The 19522-nt window shown below is 48.3% G+C and overlaps 1 protein-coding gene across 2 annotated transcripts in view; it reads right to left on the minus strand.

Moving 5' to 3' along the window:
* Nucleotides 1–18229, minus strand: part of DLG5 (discs large MAGUK scaffold protein 5) — a 134141-nt gene extending 115912 nt beyond the window's left edge. For both annotated transcript variants that reach the window (XM_088842061.1, XM_088842060.1), the window contains exon 1: nt 17776–18229. In XM_088842061.1, coding sequence (XP_088698187.1) covers nt 17776–18079 — 304 coding nt within the window. In that variant the 5' untranslated portion in view covers nt 18080–18229. The remainder of the gene's footprint in view (nt 1–17775) is intronic.
* Between the last annotated feature and the right edge of the window lie 1293 nt (nt 18230–19522).

A 19522-nucleotide genomic window follows, 5' to 3' on the forward strand; every position in this document is an offset into this window, starting at 1 on the left:
CAAGAGTTTACAGACCAGCACTGGTTTGTGGACCAGACCCTGAGCGTGAAACAGAAGGGGGAACAAACCACCAACCAAGCCACCCCAGCAGTCAGCGCAAGGTGGTGCTTAAGAGCCCTGGGATTGGGGCATCAATAACAAAACAAGTTACAGCTTACACAGTGTCTGCTGGGTGCCAGGGACTGCTCTCAACACTTCACAAATAGCAGCTCCTTTAATTCTTACAAGACAAGGTCCTATTATTATTCTTATTTCACAGATGAGGAAACCAAAGCACAAAGAGGGAAAGTGACTTGTCCATGGTCATAGTAAGCAGAGATCCAAGATGTGAACCCAGTTCCTGACTCAGACACAGGTGCTTGGCAATGTGACTAACCTGATTCCTGAGTGACCTGACCTCTCCCATCTGTCCCCTCACTGTAAGGTGGAGTAAGGACCCCCAAAGTGTGGCTGAGGTCAAATGAAGAAATACAAAAATAGACAATGTATCCTATGCAACAGAAACACCTATCACCTGCACAGCACACCTGCATAGCACACAGCCATCTACCTGCATGGGACCATTTCCCCACTCCATCCACCTGCTTTCACACCAGCTCAGAAGGAGGTGACATCGCAGTCCCCACCAGAGGGACAAGGCTTGGCGAGGCTATATGAGGTCGCCATGGGGACACAGCTAGAGGGCAATGGTCACTTGTTCACCCTCAGCCACTTCACTCTTCAACCACTCCCTTCTCCTCCCCAAAGAGGAGGCCAGCAGATGGGAATGGGTCTCAAGTCTCCTGGAGAACTTGCAAAGTATGAAGGTGCCAGTCGCTCAGTCGCGTCCGACTCTTTGGGACCCCATGGACTGTAGCCCACCAGGCTCCTCTGTCCATGGGGATTCTCCAAGCTTTGGAATACTGAAGTAGGGTGCCATTCCCTTCTCCAAGGGATCTTCTCAACCCAGGGATAGAAGCCGGGTCTCCTGCATTGCAGGCGGATTCTTTACCATCTAAGCCACCAGGGAAGCCCTTGAAACCCATTTCTAAACATCCCAGCTGTAATTCTCAGACTTCAAACTTAGGAGGAAAAAGAAGGCCTTCTAATCCATCTAACAGCTCACAGAAAGCCAACGATTTCAGGGATTCCAAGGAGGCTGACTAGTCAGTCTGAACCCCCTCACCCCACCATCTTCTGGTCACACTGCCCTCTCCCACACTCCACAGACCACCCTCCTGCCCATGCCAACTCCACCTATTCCTCTAGGACACTCGGGCTCAGGTAGCCTCACAGAGGTGCAGGTGCAGGAAGAATGGCTGGATGTGAGAGCCAGGCCTGCCCTATGCCTTCCGGTTATCCTGACCCCATTTTCCCAGGGCCTGCTGAGTACATGCTCTAAACAGCAGCTCGGAATTCCCATGAAGACCCACTCTTCATACAATGAATTTTCTCCCAAGCCTGCTGCCCCTACTGTGCATGCTGCCTCATTAGGCCAGCCTTCCTCCTCGCCCCTCTCCAGTGCCCACCCAGCCTGCCAGCCACCCACCCACACCAGCTCACCATACATGACCTTCAGGCGGCCTTCTCTATGCCACATGACCTGTCCAGCTGGATACCGGCTGCCTCGGGCTTGGGCTTTCCAATGAGACAATAAACTCCTGGTGGGCAGGAGTCATCTTCTCAGTCACCCTTCTGAGAATCTTATAGATTTTTGCAACCAAACACACTTGCATCTGCTTTACAAACCACAAAATGGAAGGTGAGGAGTAGGAAGTCGATAAGCTAAGCTGATTACTTTTCAGGATTTCTAAAAGCTCCAGTCTAGACAGTGCAACCAGAAATGAAAACCTTTGAGGAAGAATAGGACATAATTTCCATCTGAAAGGGCAGTTCCAGGTCGGGGTGTTCAGTATGGGACTGTGGTTGTCATTCACGAGCGAGGCTAACATTCTCCTCTCTGCAAGCTCAACATTTAGCACAGACTGGGTGGAGCGCTGACCAGGTACACACTGGATGGATGACCGGTGGGCAGAGGGGTAGGCAGACGGACGGATAAAACATGGCTCCACCCTAAAGGCTGAGTGATCTCATGCAAGAAGACACTGATGGCCTCCACTGAGTCTGCATAGGAGAAGCCTTCACGTACAGGAGGCTCAGGGCAGAAACAGGAGCCTAAGTGAAATTCCACAACTTCCTGTGGAAAGCAAAGACAAATGGTCACTGTTTTGTTTCCTCTCCCTGAGATCATAAAATGGGTGAGAATATATGACAAGATTCATAAAGGTGGTCTGCCATTTTCTATCAGAAATGAGTTAGGAGAGGGGCTTCCCTGGTGGTCGAGTGGTTACAAATCTGCCTTGCAATGCAGGGGACACCGATTTAACCCCTGGTCCAGGAAGATCCCACATGCCACAGGACAGCTAAGCCTGTGTGTCACAACTACTGAGCCTGCATGCCACAACTATTGAAGTCTGCACACTCTGGGGCCCACGCGCCATGAGAGAAACCACCACAGTGAGATGCCTGAGCACCACAACTAGAGTGTCCCCTGTTCGCCATGGCTAGAGAAAGCCCGCACGCAGCAACAGAGACCCCAAGATAAACAAACAAAAACAGCCAAAAATAAATCAATAAAAATTTTAAACAAAAATTAAAAAAAGAAATGAGTTAGGAGAATAGACAGTCATGCGTAAACTCGCACTCAAGCCATAAATTCTAAGCTGTTTCAGGCTCAGCTATACTTTTTCCAAGAAGGACCCAGAGCCAGCACATTTTAGTTTTGTTTATTTTCTTGCCGTTTCCTGGATCCAGTTTCCACTGAGGTTGGCCATGGGGGTGGGCCAGCTCAGTGTTCACAAGGCCTTTACCCTCTTATCTTTATTAAAGGCTGTTCTTCTGAGGCAAGAGGCTTGGTGGCGTCATTCTGCTGCTTGAACTCTGTCCTGTGACTAAGCAATAAGAAGCCACAGCAGTCAGCCCTGGAAGTTTTTGCTGTATCATATAAAGAATGAGACGAGGTACCTCCTTGCCAACATCAGATCCATTCTCTGACTCAGCACTAAATGTAGATGTCACATCCTACGTTTGCATCCAAACAGTACCCTCTGTGTGTGACAGGTGCTCGGAACACATCTGCTGGATGAATGAACAGTGTCATGAAGAAGAGAAAGGGTGCCCAAGGCTTGGGACACAGAAATCTCAATGGGGACCTTCACAGGATGGCCCAGAGTACAGAGCTAATGCAGACTCTATAAAGAAATCGGACAAGGACTCCAAAGCTTAACCAGTCTCCTCTTAGCAGGTGGAGGCCCCGAGAAGCTGAAGAACTTCTTTTGGCCTAGTCCACCCATTAGTGGAACATAAATATTAATACCAACTGCAAGATATGATAAAAGATTTTTCTCAGTGTTCAGGAAGGTGAGCTGCAGCACAATTCCATGAACTGTGTGCGATGTCCTATTACTTGCTGGAGACGCTGCTGCCTGCAAAGCCAGGCCCGGATCAGGAAAAACTAGCCAAGGCTCTGAGACTCCCCGCCCAGCCTGTGGCTGGCAGAGAAGCCTGGGAAGGAGCTCTGGCCTGGGGAGAAACCTGGATCCTGTGTCCGGCTCCGCCAGGGCATGCTATGAGAGCCTGGGGGAGTCCCTTTGTGTCTCTGGACTGCTATTTCTCATTTCTAAAATCAGCAGTCTGGGCAAAGTCATCTCTAAGATCCCTTCCAGCCATGATACTCAACAATCTTAAGCTGCTTAAGAAACATAAACAGGAAACGAAAGTTCTGGCCAGATAAGACGAAAAAGAGGTTACCCTGAGCAAGAAGAATGGAGGTGATCGTGACTATTAAAAAGGTCATTATACTTCTTTAAAAGTATGCCTTCTTACACCAAAATTTAAAAATACAATCAAGTTTCTTCCCATGTGGTTTGTCATCCTCTCACTCAGTCTTGGCTGGATAGATTTTCACCACATCTGAACAGCAGATTTACAATGGTCAAAGTGATAGACAAGAATATTTGTATGGGGATCTCAGGCCATGTTAAGGAGTTAGTTACCATCCAGACAAGTAATCTGAAATTGACCCAGAAAGAAGCCTGAGAGCTACCCGGGAAAGAGACAGGCCACACCTAGAAAAACACTGTGGGCAGAGAAAACACACCCTGGCTTGAGACAGCCACCAAGGCCACAGCTCAGAGTCACAAGTGATTATCTCTGCTGGCTTTCCACACAGGCAGCTCCAGGAACCCTACCTGCAGGCTGCAGGTCAGAAGAAGCTTATTTTTGCATCAGCAACTAACAGTTCTCTTAGGCAATGTAGGGGTAGGGCCAGTCAGCAATGGTATTTTTATAAAAGTAACTTTTCAAAAAAGGTAACCACTTTCCACCTGACCCCATCTGATGAGGTTTCACTCTGCTCCTTCCCCATCACTGCCTTGGGTAGCAGAGAATAGTTTTTTTAAAACTATTTTTAAGACTATTTTTAAGAGCATGGTTCATCCCCAAAGAAAACCTACAAAGGTAAACAGAGGAAACAGGCAAAGACAAGAGTATCTGGTGGAAAAACAGTCTCTGCATCTAGTTGTCACTCACTAACCCACCTCAGTTCAGGTAAAGGAAGGTGAAACTTTGGGTGGCTCTTCACCTCTCTCATCATTGAGAGCATCTTACAATAAAAGCATCCAAGCACAATGGTTTCCAAACTCAGTTCCAAGGAACCCTGAGAACCCAAAGAACCCTATGGAGGCACCTCAGGAAGTCCACAAGGAAAAGGGGCAAGCGCCAAGCCTCCATAGCACCTGTCTAGCTTATAAATCTGGCTTACTCACCTAAGAGTCCAGTTAGTGAAAAAAACCCCACAGCTAAAAAAACAAAATAATTTAACTCATAAACAACAGTTACATTTCACATGTTATTTCCATTTAATTGTCTGTAACAGTCCCGTGAGGAACCTGGGGCTACATGGGTTTGTAGACTCCACAACCCGCTCCCTCACATAACCAACCCACGCTCATCCAGCATCTACGTGGACTCTCAGGGAAGGAATGTCACCACCTTCCACAGTCCACTCCATAGCTGCATGGCACAGACCATGAAAACAATCTCTTCCCTAAACAAAAAGCCCAGGGAAGGGTCCCAGGCAACCTTATTAGTGTGTGGACCTTATTAAAAATCCTGATTTAAACAAGCCATCTATAAAAAGGCATTCCTGCAATAAGGAAAGTGTGAAAGTCACTCAGTCGTGTCTGACTCTCTGCAACCCCATGGACGATAGCCCACCAGAGCCTCTGTCTGTGGAATTCTCCAGGCCAGAATACTAGAGTAGATAATTGTTCCCTTCTCCAGGGGATCTTCCCAACTCAGGAATCAAACCCAGGTCTCCCACATTGCAGGTGGATTCTTTACCATCTGAGTCATCAGGGAAGCCCATTAAGGAAAAACGAGTATCAGTTGGATATGAGATGACATTAAACTGTTAATACAGTCAGCTGTAAAAAAAAAAAAAAAATTTTTTTTTTAAGATTTTATCTCTTAGAGACACTTCCTTAAGTATTTATGGAGAAAGTAATATGATGGCTGGGATTTGTCTGAAAATATTATAGAAGACAAAAGTTTGGGAGCTGGGAGTTTGTAATCTCTGCACATATTTGAGTATTTTATAATATATAGTTTCAAATGCAGATAGGAGGGAGAGAGAAAGGTTATTCCTTACGTTGGACTCAATTCTACCTCCCGGTATCTTCTACCAGTTAACTCTCTGGGGTCAGAAAGAAGCAGGTCCCATCACCTGTCCATGTCCATCTGAAAACAGGCATCCAAGCCCCTCTAAGTCGCCTTTCCTTTAAAATAACTCTTCCCTGGGTCCTTTTGGAGCTGAACTCCTCACAGCTCATGGCAATGCCCTCCTTAACTGCAGACCCCAGGACCAGAGCACTGTGAAGGTGTACTCTGAGCAGCCCAGGAACGTGAACTTCCAGTCCATGCACACTCTCCACCCTCCCTTGAGCATCTCTCTGCACCCTGTGACACTTCCTGATTCCAAGGACAGTTAGGGGATTGGCTTTCCACTCAAGGGCAGGTATCTCCTAGAGCAGCAGCAGCAGCAATAGCTTGCCCTCACTTCACATAAATCTCCTAGATCCTCACCAAAGCCCTACGAGAAGAATATTAGCCCTTTGACAGATAAGGAAAAAGAAAACCCATAGAGATTAAGTGATTTGTTAAAATCACATAGCCTAAGATGGAAGACCCAAGATTTTATTTTATTTTTTAAGACCCAAGATTTAAACTTGTGGGGGCTCCCCAAGTTTGTGATCATGACACTCAGCTCTTTGTGGCCTTACTCCTGGGCTCCAAACCCACCAGTGATGCCCAGGCCACCTGGGTCATTGAGCTCTATCACCCGTCTTTTCAGAAGTAACATCATTCTCCAGGCAATCTTCCAACTCTCCAGCCCAACAACTCCCCAGGGCTCAGGGAAGATTCACACAATAGTTAACCAATCCTGGACCCACAGTCACCAAACCACCAAGACAGGTCTCTACAAATCCTTCCAAGGTGCCCCCCAGAAACCCCAACTATGGACCAAAGTTCAGTCTTAGAAAAGACGTCAAGAGGCTTAACCATCTCAAATAATCATCAAGAATGAGACCATTCTTGTTGAGCTACATAAATGAAGGCCCAGAGAGGTCATACTTCTTACTTAGGCAAGATCACACACTCTTCCCTAAAAACCTACTGGTCCCAGAATCCACTACACATCAAAATCAGCAACGCAGCAAAAAAAAAAAAAAAAAAAGTCCAATAGCCCCAGAATCATATGCCCATTTCAGCTGGTATCAGAATTTAAGGTTTTTGGTTCCTTGAATGAAAGAGTTGTGAGAAAATTCAAAAAACGATGGTATATATTGATGTTCCAACTCCCTGCACTAATGCTAAAGTTTCCCAAGAGTGCACTTCTCATAACACTTATGTTGCAAGATGCTCAATGAAAAAGGGTTTTGTGGTCAAATCAGTTTGGGAAACACTGCACAGTGAACCCACTCCAGTGAAGTCCCAAGACAGGCTCACTGGTGGCTTGAGAGGCTCCCAGTAAAGGAGCCTGCGTGACCTTCTCAAAACAACACTGCTCAAATGTACTTAACCACAGGACCCTTTAACAAATAACACCACTGACATCCCACCAAACTACTGTTTAGAAGACGTTTTTGTGAGAAATGCTGATCTAGGTTTTTCTAAAGAAAAATCTTAACAGCCAGTTACCTTGGATTCAAGTCTATATAACCAAACTAACCCTGAATGGGATAAAGAGCAAGTGTCTACAAAGAAGAAATAACTAACATACTTCTAGGCCTCTGGGGATGGAGATATTAGTATTGCAAACATGAAGGAAATGTGTGAACATCTCCTGGCCAGATATGAGCGCTGCTGGGATGCTATGGTCAACAACTCCTGTCATCAAAAGAGTCACAGATGATTACTAAAATATTTAAAGTCCAAAAGAAATGTCTCCAAACTTTCCAAAATGAGTCTGGGGGAAAAAAATTACACAATTTTTAGAAAATAATAAAACATAAACTGGGACTCCAGGCAGGCCACTCACCCCTGAGTCAAGGTGCTGTAGACAGTAGGAATTCCTTTAATTAAAACTCAAAGCAAACAGTATGGAAACTCCTTAAAAAATTAACACAGAATTATCACATCAACCATAATTCCACTCCTGGATATATAACCAAAAGAACTGAAAGTAGGGCCTCAAAAAGGTATTTCTGCACCAATGTTCACAGCAGTTTTATTCACAAGAGGTGAAAGGAACCCAAGAGTCCATTGGCAGATGAATAGATAAACAGAATGTGGTATATACATGAAATGGAATATTATTCAGTCTTTAAAAAGGAAGGAAATTCTGTCACATGTTACAACATGGGTGAATGTTGAGGATATTACCCTAAGTGAAATAAGCCAGTCACAAAAAGACAAATACTGTACAATTCCACTTACACAAGCTAGCTAAAGGAAACAAATTCACAGAAACAAAGTAGAACGGTGATTCCCAGAGGTGGAGGAGGGAGGGAGGAGGAGTTATTGTTTAATGGATACAGAGTTTTAGTTTCGCAAGATGTCAAAGTTCCAGAAATCTCTTACTCAACAATGAGAATATACTTAGCACTTCTGAACTGCACATTTAAAATGGTTAAGATGGTAAATTTCATATAATGTGTCCTTTAAAAATTTAAAAATAAAATGGAAATTCTGACATGGATGACCCATGAAGACATGATGCTAAGTGAAAACAAGCCAGTCACAAAATGATGAATACTCTATGATTCCATTTATATGAGATACCTAGAACAGGGTATCTCATGATACCTGATTAAATTCAGAGACAGAAAGTATAATAGAAGGGTGGTTGCTAGAGGCTGGGGCGAGGGGAGAGTGGAGAGTTATTGTTTAATTGATGGAGTTTCAGTTTTGCAAGACTAAAAAAGTTCTAGAGATGGATGGTGGGGATGGTTGCACAATGAGAATGGACTTAATAGCACTGAAATGGACACTTAACAGTGAACAAGATAGTTATTTTAATGTTACAGGTATTTTGCCATAATTCAAAAAATAGCAGAAAATGTTTCAAATGGTAAATGTTATGCCATGTATATTTTACCACAGTATTAAAAAAAAGTACAAAGCAAATGGATTATGACCCTGAGTGTGAAATGAAACATCAAGGTCAACAGTCACCCCACAATTACCCACCAAGGGTTCAGAATTGGATGGCAAACATGGAACACTCAAAGTATCTGTTTAATTTAAAATATTTCTGTAGCACTTCCATGGAACTCTGTCTCAAACGAATCAATAGACACACACAATTCAGAGATATGCAATCTGCCCCGGGGAAAAAGGTGGGAAAAAAAAAAAAGAAACATACAGTATCTCCCCAACTCAAACCCATTTAAAATTCTTTTCTGAACATGTTCAGCCTCCCTACTGCAAAGGACGACAGGCAGTTCAGCCCTCTTGCTCTATACCCACTATTTGTGTGGCTCACATCTTCCCAAGATATAGGAAATAAAGAGCCCCCTCATGATGGTGGTTGGAATGCTGCTGCTGCTGCTGCTGCTAAGTCACTTCAGTTGTGTCTGACTCTGTGTGACCCCACAGACGGCAGCCCACCAGGCTCCCACGTCCCTGGGATCTTCCAGGCAAGAACACTGAAGTGGGTTGCCATTTCCTTCTCCAATGAATGAAAGTGAAAAGTGAAAGTAAAGTCACTCAGTCGTGTCCGACTTAGCAACCCCATGAACTGAAGCCCAGCAGGCTCCTCTGTCCATGGGGTTTTCCAGGCAAGTGTACTGGAGTGGGTTGCCATTACCTCCTCCAGTGGTTGGAATGAGGTGGACCAAAAAAACGAAGACAAAATATTTCTCCTACACTGCTTAGTTTTTCAGGAAATAGAAAGCCAGAGTACAAAAATCACTCAATACTAACGCTAAATCAAAAAATAGTGAGCATGGTACAGAGCTAGAAGAAGTCTCAGAAGTCTAATCCAACCCCATCACCAAGTTTCCTTGGACCTAATGCCACCTTGCAAGTACTGAGAACCCTACAGTAGGGGTCCCCAGCCTCTGGGCAGTGGACCGGGACCTCCTGTCAGATCAGCGGTGGCATTAGATTAGAAATTAAGTGCACAACAAATGTCATCCGCTTGAATCATCCCAAAACCATCTCCACCCCACCCCGTGGAAAAGTTTTCTTCCACGAAATCGGTCCCTGGGGCCAGAAAGGTTGGGGACTGCTGCCCTAGAGGACTGAGGCAGTCCTGAACTTCTTCCAGCTTTACCTCATCTAGCTTTTCACTGGAAAAAAAACAAGCCCTGGATAGTTAAGAGGCTCATCAAAAGTCAAGATATTGCGCAGTTAGGAGCAGATTCCCATCCAAAACTCTTTCGAGGACACCAAGCTGACATTCAAATTCTAAGCGCAGAGAGGGAAGGGCTCTCTAGTCCTGCAACAGGTAATAGGGTTGCTCCACAGGATTCCTGACAGCCAGTCCCACAGTGCTGGTACCTGAGGGGTGACTTGGGGACTTCCGACACCAAAGTCACACCATCTGTTCCATCACAGACATACTGTGGGAGGACATGTCCGTGTGTGCATCTGGAACTCACCCTGGCCTTCCTACACTCTCACAGCCTTCTGTCACTGTGAAGTCACCACCTAGGAATCTGCACCTATTTCTGAAGAGGATCTGAACTTCACAGGGACACGCCACTCATGCGCCACACCAGCTGAATAGTTATACATGCAACAGAAATTTACTGAATGCCCATCCTGGGCCAGGCTCTATTCTAGGCATTGGGAATACAACAGCAAATTTGGCTCACGGAGGTTACATTCTACTCCTGGTGACCCACAGCCACAGTAAAAGCAACCCTGACATCTGTTTAGCATAGTTTATAAGGAGTTCTCACATAACCCTCAGATACATCAGGAGAATCCCAAGCTTCTGCTTCTAAGGCTGGTTCTAGGCTTCATTGCCCACCACACTAATAGATGCTCCTTTTTTCCTACCATGGATTGTCAAACAGCACAGTGAAGTAGTTATTGTTTTAAATATTCTGTAGAGAGGGAGGAGATCAATCCAGTCAATACTAAAGGAAATCAATCCTGAATATTCATTGGAAGGACTGATGCTAAAGCTGAAACTCCAATACTTGGCCACCTGAGGCAAAGAACTGACTCCTTGAAAAAGACCCTGAGGCTGGAAAAGATTGAAGGCAGCAGGAGAAGGGGAAGACAAAGGACGAGATGGTTGCATGGCATCATCGACTCAGTGGACATGAATTTCAGCAAACTCTGGGAGATGGCGAAGGACAGTGAAGCCTGGTGTGCTGCAGCCTGTGGGGTCACAGAATCAGACACAAATGAGCAACCGAACAACAGAGAGGGAGACGAGTCAGTGAGGCTAACTGTCGTGCTTAAAGTCTAAAAGTCCGGCTAAGCTCTCTCAAATCCTAAAGATGACGCTGTGAAAGTGCTGCACTCAATATGCCAGCAAATTTGGAAAACTCAGCTGTGGCCACAGGACTGGAAAAGGTCAGTCTTCATTCCAATCCCAAAGAAAGGCAATGCCAAAGAATGCTCAAACTACCGCACAATTGCACTCATCTCACATGCTAGCAAAGTAACGCTCAAAATTCTCCAAGCTAGGCTTCAATAGTACGTAAACCGAGAACTTCCAGATGTTCAAGCTGGATTTAGAAAAGGCAGAGGAACCAGAGATCAAATTGCCAACATCCATTGGATCATCAAAAAAAGCAAGACAATTCCAGAAAAACATCTGCTTCTGCTTTATTGACTATGCCAAAGCCTTTGACTGTGTGGATCACAACAAACTGGAAAATCCTTCAAGAGATGGGAATATCAGACCATCTTACCTGCCTCCTGAGAAATCTGCATGCAGCTCAAGAAGCAACAGTTAGAGCTGGACATGGAACAACAGACTGGTTTCAAATCGGAAAAGGAGTACGTCAAGGCTGTATATTGTCACCCCACTTTATTTAACTTATATGCAGAGTACATCATGAGAAATGCCAGGCTGGATGAAGCACACGCTGGACTCAACATTGCTGAGAAAAATATCAATAACCTCAGATATGCAGATGATACCACCCTTATGGCAGAAAGTGAAGAGGAACTGAAAAGCCTCTTGATAAAAGTGAAAGAGCAGAATAAAAAGCTTCAAGTCAAAAGCTATGGTAAATATACACAATGGAATATTACTCAGCCACTAAAAAGAATACATTTGAATCCATTCTAATGAGGTGGATGAAACTGGAGCCTATTATACAGAGTGAAGTAAGCCAGAAAGAAAAACACCAATACAGTATACTAACACATATATATGGAATTTAGAAAGATGGTAACAATAACCCCGTATGCGAGACAGCAAAAGAGACACACAGATGTATAGAACAGCCTTTTGGACTTTGTGGGAGAGGGCGAGGGTGGGATGATTTTGGAGAATGGCATTGAAACGTATATTATCATATGTGAAATGAATCGCCAGTCCAGGTTCGATGCATGAGACAGGATGCTCAGGGCTGGTGTACTGGGATGACCCAGAGGGATGATATGGGGAAGGAGGTGGGAGGGGGGTTCAAGAAGGGGAACACATGTACGTACACCCAGGGTGGATTCATGTCAATGTATGGCAAAACCACTACAATACTGTAATTAGCCTCCAATTAAAATAAATAAATTTATATTTAAAAAAAGCTTCAAGTCTAAAACCTAGTAAAATCTGACCACCTCTCCCACCATCCCACACCAAACTGCATCATCATATGAAGATGAGACCACGTGTAGTAGACATTCACCTGATGCTTTACCTGCACAACATCCTTTCTACTCTTTTTTGAGAACTGCTTCTTCCCACTCTTAATGAACCACATGGTACTGGTACAAGCTGCCAATCACAACACCCCATCACGCTACCCTATTGGTTGGGCCAATCCTCTAGCCCTAGCCACAGAGACTGGATCTCACACGGACATGTGACCATAGTTAAGCCAATCAGAATCCTTCCATGAGATTTTTCTGCTTGGTTTAGAGGATTCAGCTCCCTTTATTCTCTGGTCAGAGGCTGTGAAGATGAAGCCAAGAAGGGCCTGAGGTCATGTTCCAGGATGACATTAATAGAAAAAGCCCATGGCATTCAGGATCAATCACCCAAAGGCCATTTACCCCAATCCATTCCGAGGTTTTGGAATATTATACAATCAATCCCTCTTTCCTGTCTAATACAGTTTGAGCTAAGTTTCTGTTGCCTGCAATCATAGATGCCTGATCTAATACATAGAGGGATTAAATAATAACTGCCTTTCTGTTAGAAATCTCATTTCAATCATTACTTTCAAGTTCTTCTACCACTTCCTCTTAACACAATTAAAACAACCAAACAAGGGCTTCCCTGGTGGCTCAATGGTGAGGAATCTGCCTGCCAATAAAAGGTCCAGATAACCTCTAATGAATAATAGATAATCCACACCTGACAATCAGCAGCCAACTGCACTCCTCCTACTAGAAACGCCTGGCAGGGTTAGTCCTTTTTAGAACACTCCTTCAGCTTTAATTTCTGACAAGTGTACAAAGCCTAAACTCCAAGTGGTATATAAACCCCTCGCTCCGCCTAGCCATCATGGTCCTTCAGATTATCTCTGCATCCCCACTCATCTAGAGCCAATGCCAAAGCCCTGCTCACTCAGGCTGGTCTAGTTTCTACAACCTGACAACATACTGCTCCCCTCACGGTCTCTGCTCTTGTTTCTCCCACCCAAAACTTCCTCCTTTCCCTCTGCACACTCAGAGAACCCCTTCAACACCGTGCTCAAGCCACAACCCCTCCTCGAAGCCTTCCTCAGCTTCTTCAGCAAACACTACTGTCTCCATCCTCTTAATTCTAGTGAAGCCAAGTCAGTCAGCTCACCAGGAAACTAAAGAGAAGGCACAGAGGGCACGAGAAGAGACATTCGGCTCAGGGCACACAGGAGGGAGGGCAGCCAGCAGTCACCAGGTTCTGCCACTTTTGCACCACTTGAGAGGCCTGCTGGGAAAATAGTCTGGGGAGCCCTCCATGTGGAGATGGCACCTAGAGCCACCAGAGGTGGATGAGAGCATGTGGGGAAAGCATGGGGTAGACAGAGTTATGATGATGATGATGTGTGTGCTCAGTTTTGTCCAACTCTTTGTGACCCCACAGACTGGAGCCCACCGGGATCCTCTGTCCATGGAATCTTCCAGGAAAGAATACTGGAGCGGGTTGCCATTTCCTACTCCAGGGGATCTTTCTGACCCAGGGATCAAACCTGCATCTCTTGCACTAGCAGGTAGATTCGTTACCATCAAGCCCCCGTGGTATTTCTATCACTCAGCTGATCTGTCTCATAATGTCACTCTTCTCAGTGTCCCCTTCCCCCACCTAGGCAGCGAGCTGCAGGCTAGAACTACATCCTATGCACTCTGGCCCTGTCTGCACCAAGTGCAGGACCAGACACTTCGATCCTCCTCAATCACATTTTGCCTCCCAGTAGATGAGGAAGGCCATGCAGCCCCATCTCACAGATGAGGACCCTGAAGCCCAGGGCCAGGCAGTTGAGGAGCTTCAAGAGAGAAAACCCAGATGTCAGCAAATGAATCAAAGATAAAAAACAAAGGACCTCGTGGGTTCCAAGTGAACAAACACGATCCTGGTATAGTTGCGGGAAAAACTAGAGACCTGAACCAGTCAGAAGAGAACAGTTCTCTCCTCTCTCTACCACCAGCAGGGACAAAGGTACCTACTCCTTTCTTAAACATTCATGTACTGGGACAAGGGAAAGCTACAAAATTCCACAGAGCTCCGAATGCAGGAAATGGCTTGAAGCTGTAATGGGAGGGCCTACCCAGGTAACAGGAAAAACCACCAAGGACATGGAATCTGGAGCGCGGCACTTAGCCTGACTCCAGCTCCCTTCTACCCTGCAACTTCCAGTCTGTCCTCAGATCTCACAGATAGGCCCGGAACCCTGCATACGCAGAGAAGGCAGCACTCATGCCACTGGGTGCCACAGAATTAAGTGAGATGCTAAAGTACGCTGTAAGATAGAAAATGCTCAATAGCAAAGCACTGTCAATTCTGTTACAGAAGTCCCCCTTGCCCCCAGAATAAAACCACACTGTGGCTTCTTAGTCACCTTCAAACTCCAGGTCTAAGCATGGGAGATCATAAATGTCCGGGCTCTCTCTAATTGAGCATGAACAGAATAGATGAGTTTGATTTGCTTACCTGCCCAGTGCCCCCTAGGCCAGTTTCCCCCAGTTCCAGACCCCATGTCGGGAGCTGTCAGACATCATTTCCCTGCAGCACAACAAAGTCCCACAGCACACAAGTGCTAGCCAGGGGATGGGCATTCCAGACCAGGGGTCCACATGGGATGTGAAATCCACCAAGGGAGCCCTTAACTGGGTGATGGCAGCACCTTAGATGGAGAAACAGTGACAAGGGGGCCTCCCCTTGAGGTTATGGATCTTGGGAAGCCAACAGTTTCCTCCCAGGAGCTCGCACGAGAGCCCTGCACTAAAGCTGACTGACAGGCAGAGCTGTGCACCTGTGTGCGAAGCAGAACCTGTTGGGAGGCAAAGACCAGGACACAGGGCTGCGCCTCCCTGGCTCTGGCTCCTCGGGGATGAAACCGCTGCTTCTATCCCTGCAACCTGAGCAGTCCTTTCTGGCACTGAGCTCTGTACCGTAAGAGGGGCTCCCTGGCTGCAAGAAAATATGCTGGAAAATCACTGCACAGTAATTCATCCTTTACAGAGATCCCAAGGCTCTGCGGTTTATGTTGCACCATGTCATCCCTCATCCCCAAAAGCTCTACATGGCATCTTACCAGGTCAAATGCCATCCTACTTTTTTCTAAAGTATTAACTAAAATTGGGCTTCCCTCATGGCTCAGTCAGTAAAGAGACCACCTGCAATGCAGAAGTCCCAGGTTCGATCCCTGAGTCGGGACGATCACCTGGAGAAGGAAATGGCAACCCACTCCAATATTCTTGCCCGGGAAATCCCATGGACATGGGAGCCTGGTGGGTTACAGTCCGTGGGGTCGCAAGAGTCGGACACGACTTAGCGAACAACAACCAAACCAAAATGAACAACTTTCCTTTGAAAAGCAACACAACTCTACACTGTGTTAAAACTAGGGTCTGAAAAGCTGCCCTTGAGAATAAAACTCAAGCCTTATTTCATCCTTTCCTTAGAAGTCACACCAGCTTCCAGAACTTCAGCTCAGAGAGGCCCCACCTTTATCCACCAGGCATGGAAAAGAGAGGGACCTAATTAATGACAATTCATCTATTCCAGAGATTAAAGCTAGCACTAATTCAAACACAGCCCACCCAGAACTTGAGTCTGCATTCTAACTTCTACCAGCTTCCTTGATCAATTTCTTCCTTCAAACACAGACAGCTAAACAGACAGCAAGCAATTAAAAAGATACTATGTATAAAATAGGTAAATAACTGGAGAACCTACTGTGTAACACAGCGAATTCTACACAGTGCTTTGTGGTGATCTAAATGGGAAAGAAATCTACAAAAGAGGGGGATATAGGAGATTCCTTTAGCTGACTCACTTAGTAAAGTGAGAAACTAACAGCAGAAACTACTACAACATTGTACTCCAATAAAAAAATTAATTAAAAAGAAAAAGAAGAAAAAGTTACCCCAAAGAGATTTCCCTCTGACCTTATTATCCTCATAGCCACATCCAACAGCTCTTCTTAACATCTTCCAAACCATCATCCCAGGGGAGGACTAGGTTGACCAGCAAAATGATCATAATTGGGGGACAATGTAGATTTGAGAGACGAAAATGCTAGAGTCAGAAACCCACAGTGGAGACAGAAGGGCCATCAATGAAACAATCTGCTGGGTAGCCAGCAGTTCAGTCTCTGTATGTCAGTTGCCTTCACTACAAAAAGTCGGTTGAGATGGCCAATATCCTACCAGGAACAGCTTATAAAATCATCTCCTTAATAAGTCAGGCTTTTAACAGTCAAATAAACGGGTCTCATCAGCCTGTGGCCTACAAGTTGTTACAGGCAGTTTGTCAGCCCTCTCCATTCACTTTTAAAACAAAGACAAGACACAGAAAAGGTGGCACTTGCTGCTTCCTGGCTCCAAAGGGGTTAAATAAAACAATGGGTCATAATTGGAAACTCCTGGAGCCCAATACTTTGAGCGACTTAACCACTCCAAGCTGGAGTTTTCTCTCTGGCAAAGTAGGAATCATAGCTCACAGAGTGGTAACAATTAAACGTGACAAAGCAGAGTGCCTATCACAACAGTAGGTGCCCAACAATTGCTGGCTCTTCCTTCCTCAGAATTATGCTTTCTTCCTCGGCTTCCCTGTCTAAAAGCCTGGCTTTCCACAGTCCCCAAACAGGCCATGCCAAGTCTACCAGTTGTCACCAACTCCCAGTAATACCCCCCCACACACACACATACATACACAGGAATACTCAAGGATTCATCACCCGCCATCCGTGGGTACCAGCCACCAGCTCTCCCTCCTCAAACAGCTGGCGCACCCTCAGGAAAGGAACTGAGCCCCAGCAGCTACTACGAAGATTTTCCCATGGTGCAATGCAACTCCCCCCAACTTTTCCCGGCCCACAGTTTCCAAAGAAACCTAACAGGCATTGTGCATAATCAACCACAAGTCTCGGCGAGCAAAGCCGACTTGAGCTCAGAGCAGAGGGAGCTAAGAAAATCAGAAAGTGAAAAGGCACGAGTGGTCCTGAAAGCGGGTGCCGGGGACCAAAATTCAAGAGTACCAGCCCTGGTCCGGGTTCTTTTAGACCTTAACATTGATTGAAGGCTAGCAGAGGTTCTCAAAGGACTGGTGGATGAAGAGTCTTGGAAAAGGGACTGACTGGACATACCTCCGAGGTCGCCCCGCAGGCTGGACCCGGTGGTCTCTAGTGGACCCCGCTGCGTGCCGCGGCACCTGGAGAATGAAGGCCTACAGCGCCGGGCATTGTTCACAGCAAGGGCGGGATTGGAGGGGGACGTGGGAAGCGGGGGGCGGGGGGTCCACGCATCAGCCCCTCCCCCGGCGGGCTGAAGGAAAGCAAATTTTCCCCGCGGCCAGGGCAGGTAGATGAATGGCCCTCGCGACCTCCGCTCTCGGAGAACCGGAGAGAGGAGTCGCGGAAGGCGGATGCGAGGGGCCGGGCAGAGGGGTCTGACACTCACCGGCGCCCTCGGCGGGCTGCGGCGGCCCGACGACGCCGTTCAGGTAGAGGATGGGCAGCAGGTGAGGCTGCGTCTTCTCCAGCGCCGCCCGCAGGTCGTGGAAGTGGTCCCGCTCCTTGGCCAGCAGCAGCTTGAGCAGCAGCTCCGCCTTGGCGCCTCCCGCCTCCTCGTCCAGCTGCCGCCGCTCGCCGGGGCTCAGCGCTCCCGCGGCCTCGAGCAGCCCGAGCACGGCCTCCACCTCCGTCATGGCCTGGGCCAGGCTCTGCTGACACTGGGCGAGCAGCTCCCGGCGCTGGGGCTCCATGGTGGCTGCCGCCTCGCCCCGCCCGGCCGGACGGCTCCCGGGCTCCCCGAGGCCGGCGGGCGCGCGCGCGCAGGCGGGCTGGAGGGCGGGCGGCGGCGGGACCCGGGCGCCTCGGGGCGGCGATTGCTGGCGGTCGCCCTAGCGCGCCGGGAGCCGCGAGGCCGCGGGGGCCATGGGCCGGGGCCTGGGCGGGCTGGGGGCCCGGGCGGCGCGCGGCGCTCAGCAGCGGCCGCCTCCCGGGCTCAGGAGCGCAGCCATGTTGGCTGCGGCGGCGGCGGCGGCGGCGGCGGCGGGACTGGAGGAGGAGGAGACGGAGGAGGAGAAGGAGGAGGCGGAGGTGGGGACGGCGGCCGGGGCGCGCCCCGAGGCCGGGCTGCAGCCGGGCATGCTCCCCCTCCCTCCCCCTCGGTGCGCGCCGCTCTCTCGCCGGCCCCGCGAGGAAAAACTCGCCCCGAAACGTCGGCCCCGGCGCCGCCCCCCGAGCACAGTCACAACTCCGAGAGGAAAAGTGGCCCGGGCGTGTTCGCCAGGCCCCCTCGACGGCTCAGGGCCCGCCTCGGCGCGGCCCGCTCCGTGCGCCCCGGCCCGGCTCACCGGGGGCCCGCGGCTGCCGCCCGCTCTGCCGTGCCCGCGCCCCGCCGCCGCCGCTGGTCTGTCCCTCCGCCCTCCTCTTCTCTCCCCTCCCTTCCCCCTGCCGGCCTTTCAGGAGCCCGGGCGGCCGGCCCCGAGGGGATGGGCGAAGGGGAGGGGTCCCCACCTCCCCGCCCCGAGCCCGCCTGGGAGGCGGGGACACCGCGCGCGCTGGCCCTCCGGGTCTCCGAGGCCCAGGCTCCACCCGCGGTAGAGTACGCGGAGTTAGGGGCCGGGTGGGGAACAGCCCGCCCCCTCAGCTAGGCACAAGGCCAGCCCCCAAGCTATTGGAGACCCCCTCCAAACAAAACCCTGACCCCCCGATCTAGCGTTTTCTAATCTGAAATACTCCACAATCAAGCCTGGAGACAACTGAGGGGGTGTCCCCTAAACTTCAGTTCAATTCAGTCGCTCAGTCGTGTCCGACTCTCCGCGACCCCATGAATCACAGCACGCCAGGCCTCCCTGTCCATCACCAACTCCCGGAGTTCACTCAAACTCATGTCCACAGAGTCGGTGATGCCATCCAGCCATCTCATTCTCCGTCGTCCCCTTCTCCTCCCGCCCCCAACCTTTCCCAGCATCAGAGTCTTTTCCAGTGAGTCAACTCGTCGCATGAGGTGGCCAAAGTATTGCAGTTTCAGCTTTAGCATCAGTCCTTCCAATGAACACCCAGGATCGATCTCCCTTAGAATGGACTGGTTGGATCTCCTTGCAGTCCAAGGGACTCTCAAGAGTCTTCTCCAACACCACAGTTCAAAAGCATCGATTCTTCGGCGATCAGCTTTCTTCACAGTCCAACTCTCACATCCA

Source organism: Moschus berezovskii, chromosome 12 (genome assembly GCF_049115385.1).
Source record: "Moschus berezovskii isolate FMDL1 chromosome 12, NW_MosBer_1.0, whole genome shotgun sequence".
Taxonomy (NCBI): Eukaryota; Metazoa; Chordata; class Mammalia; order Artiodactyla; family Moschidae; genus Moschus; species Moschus berezovskii.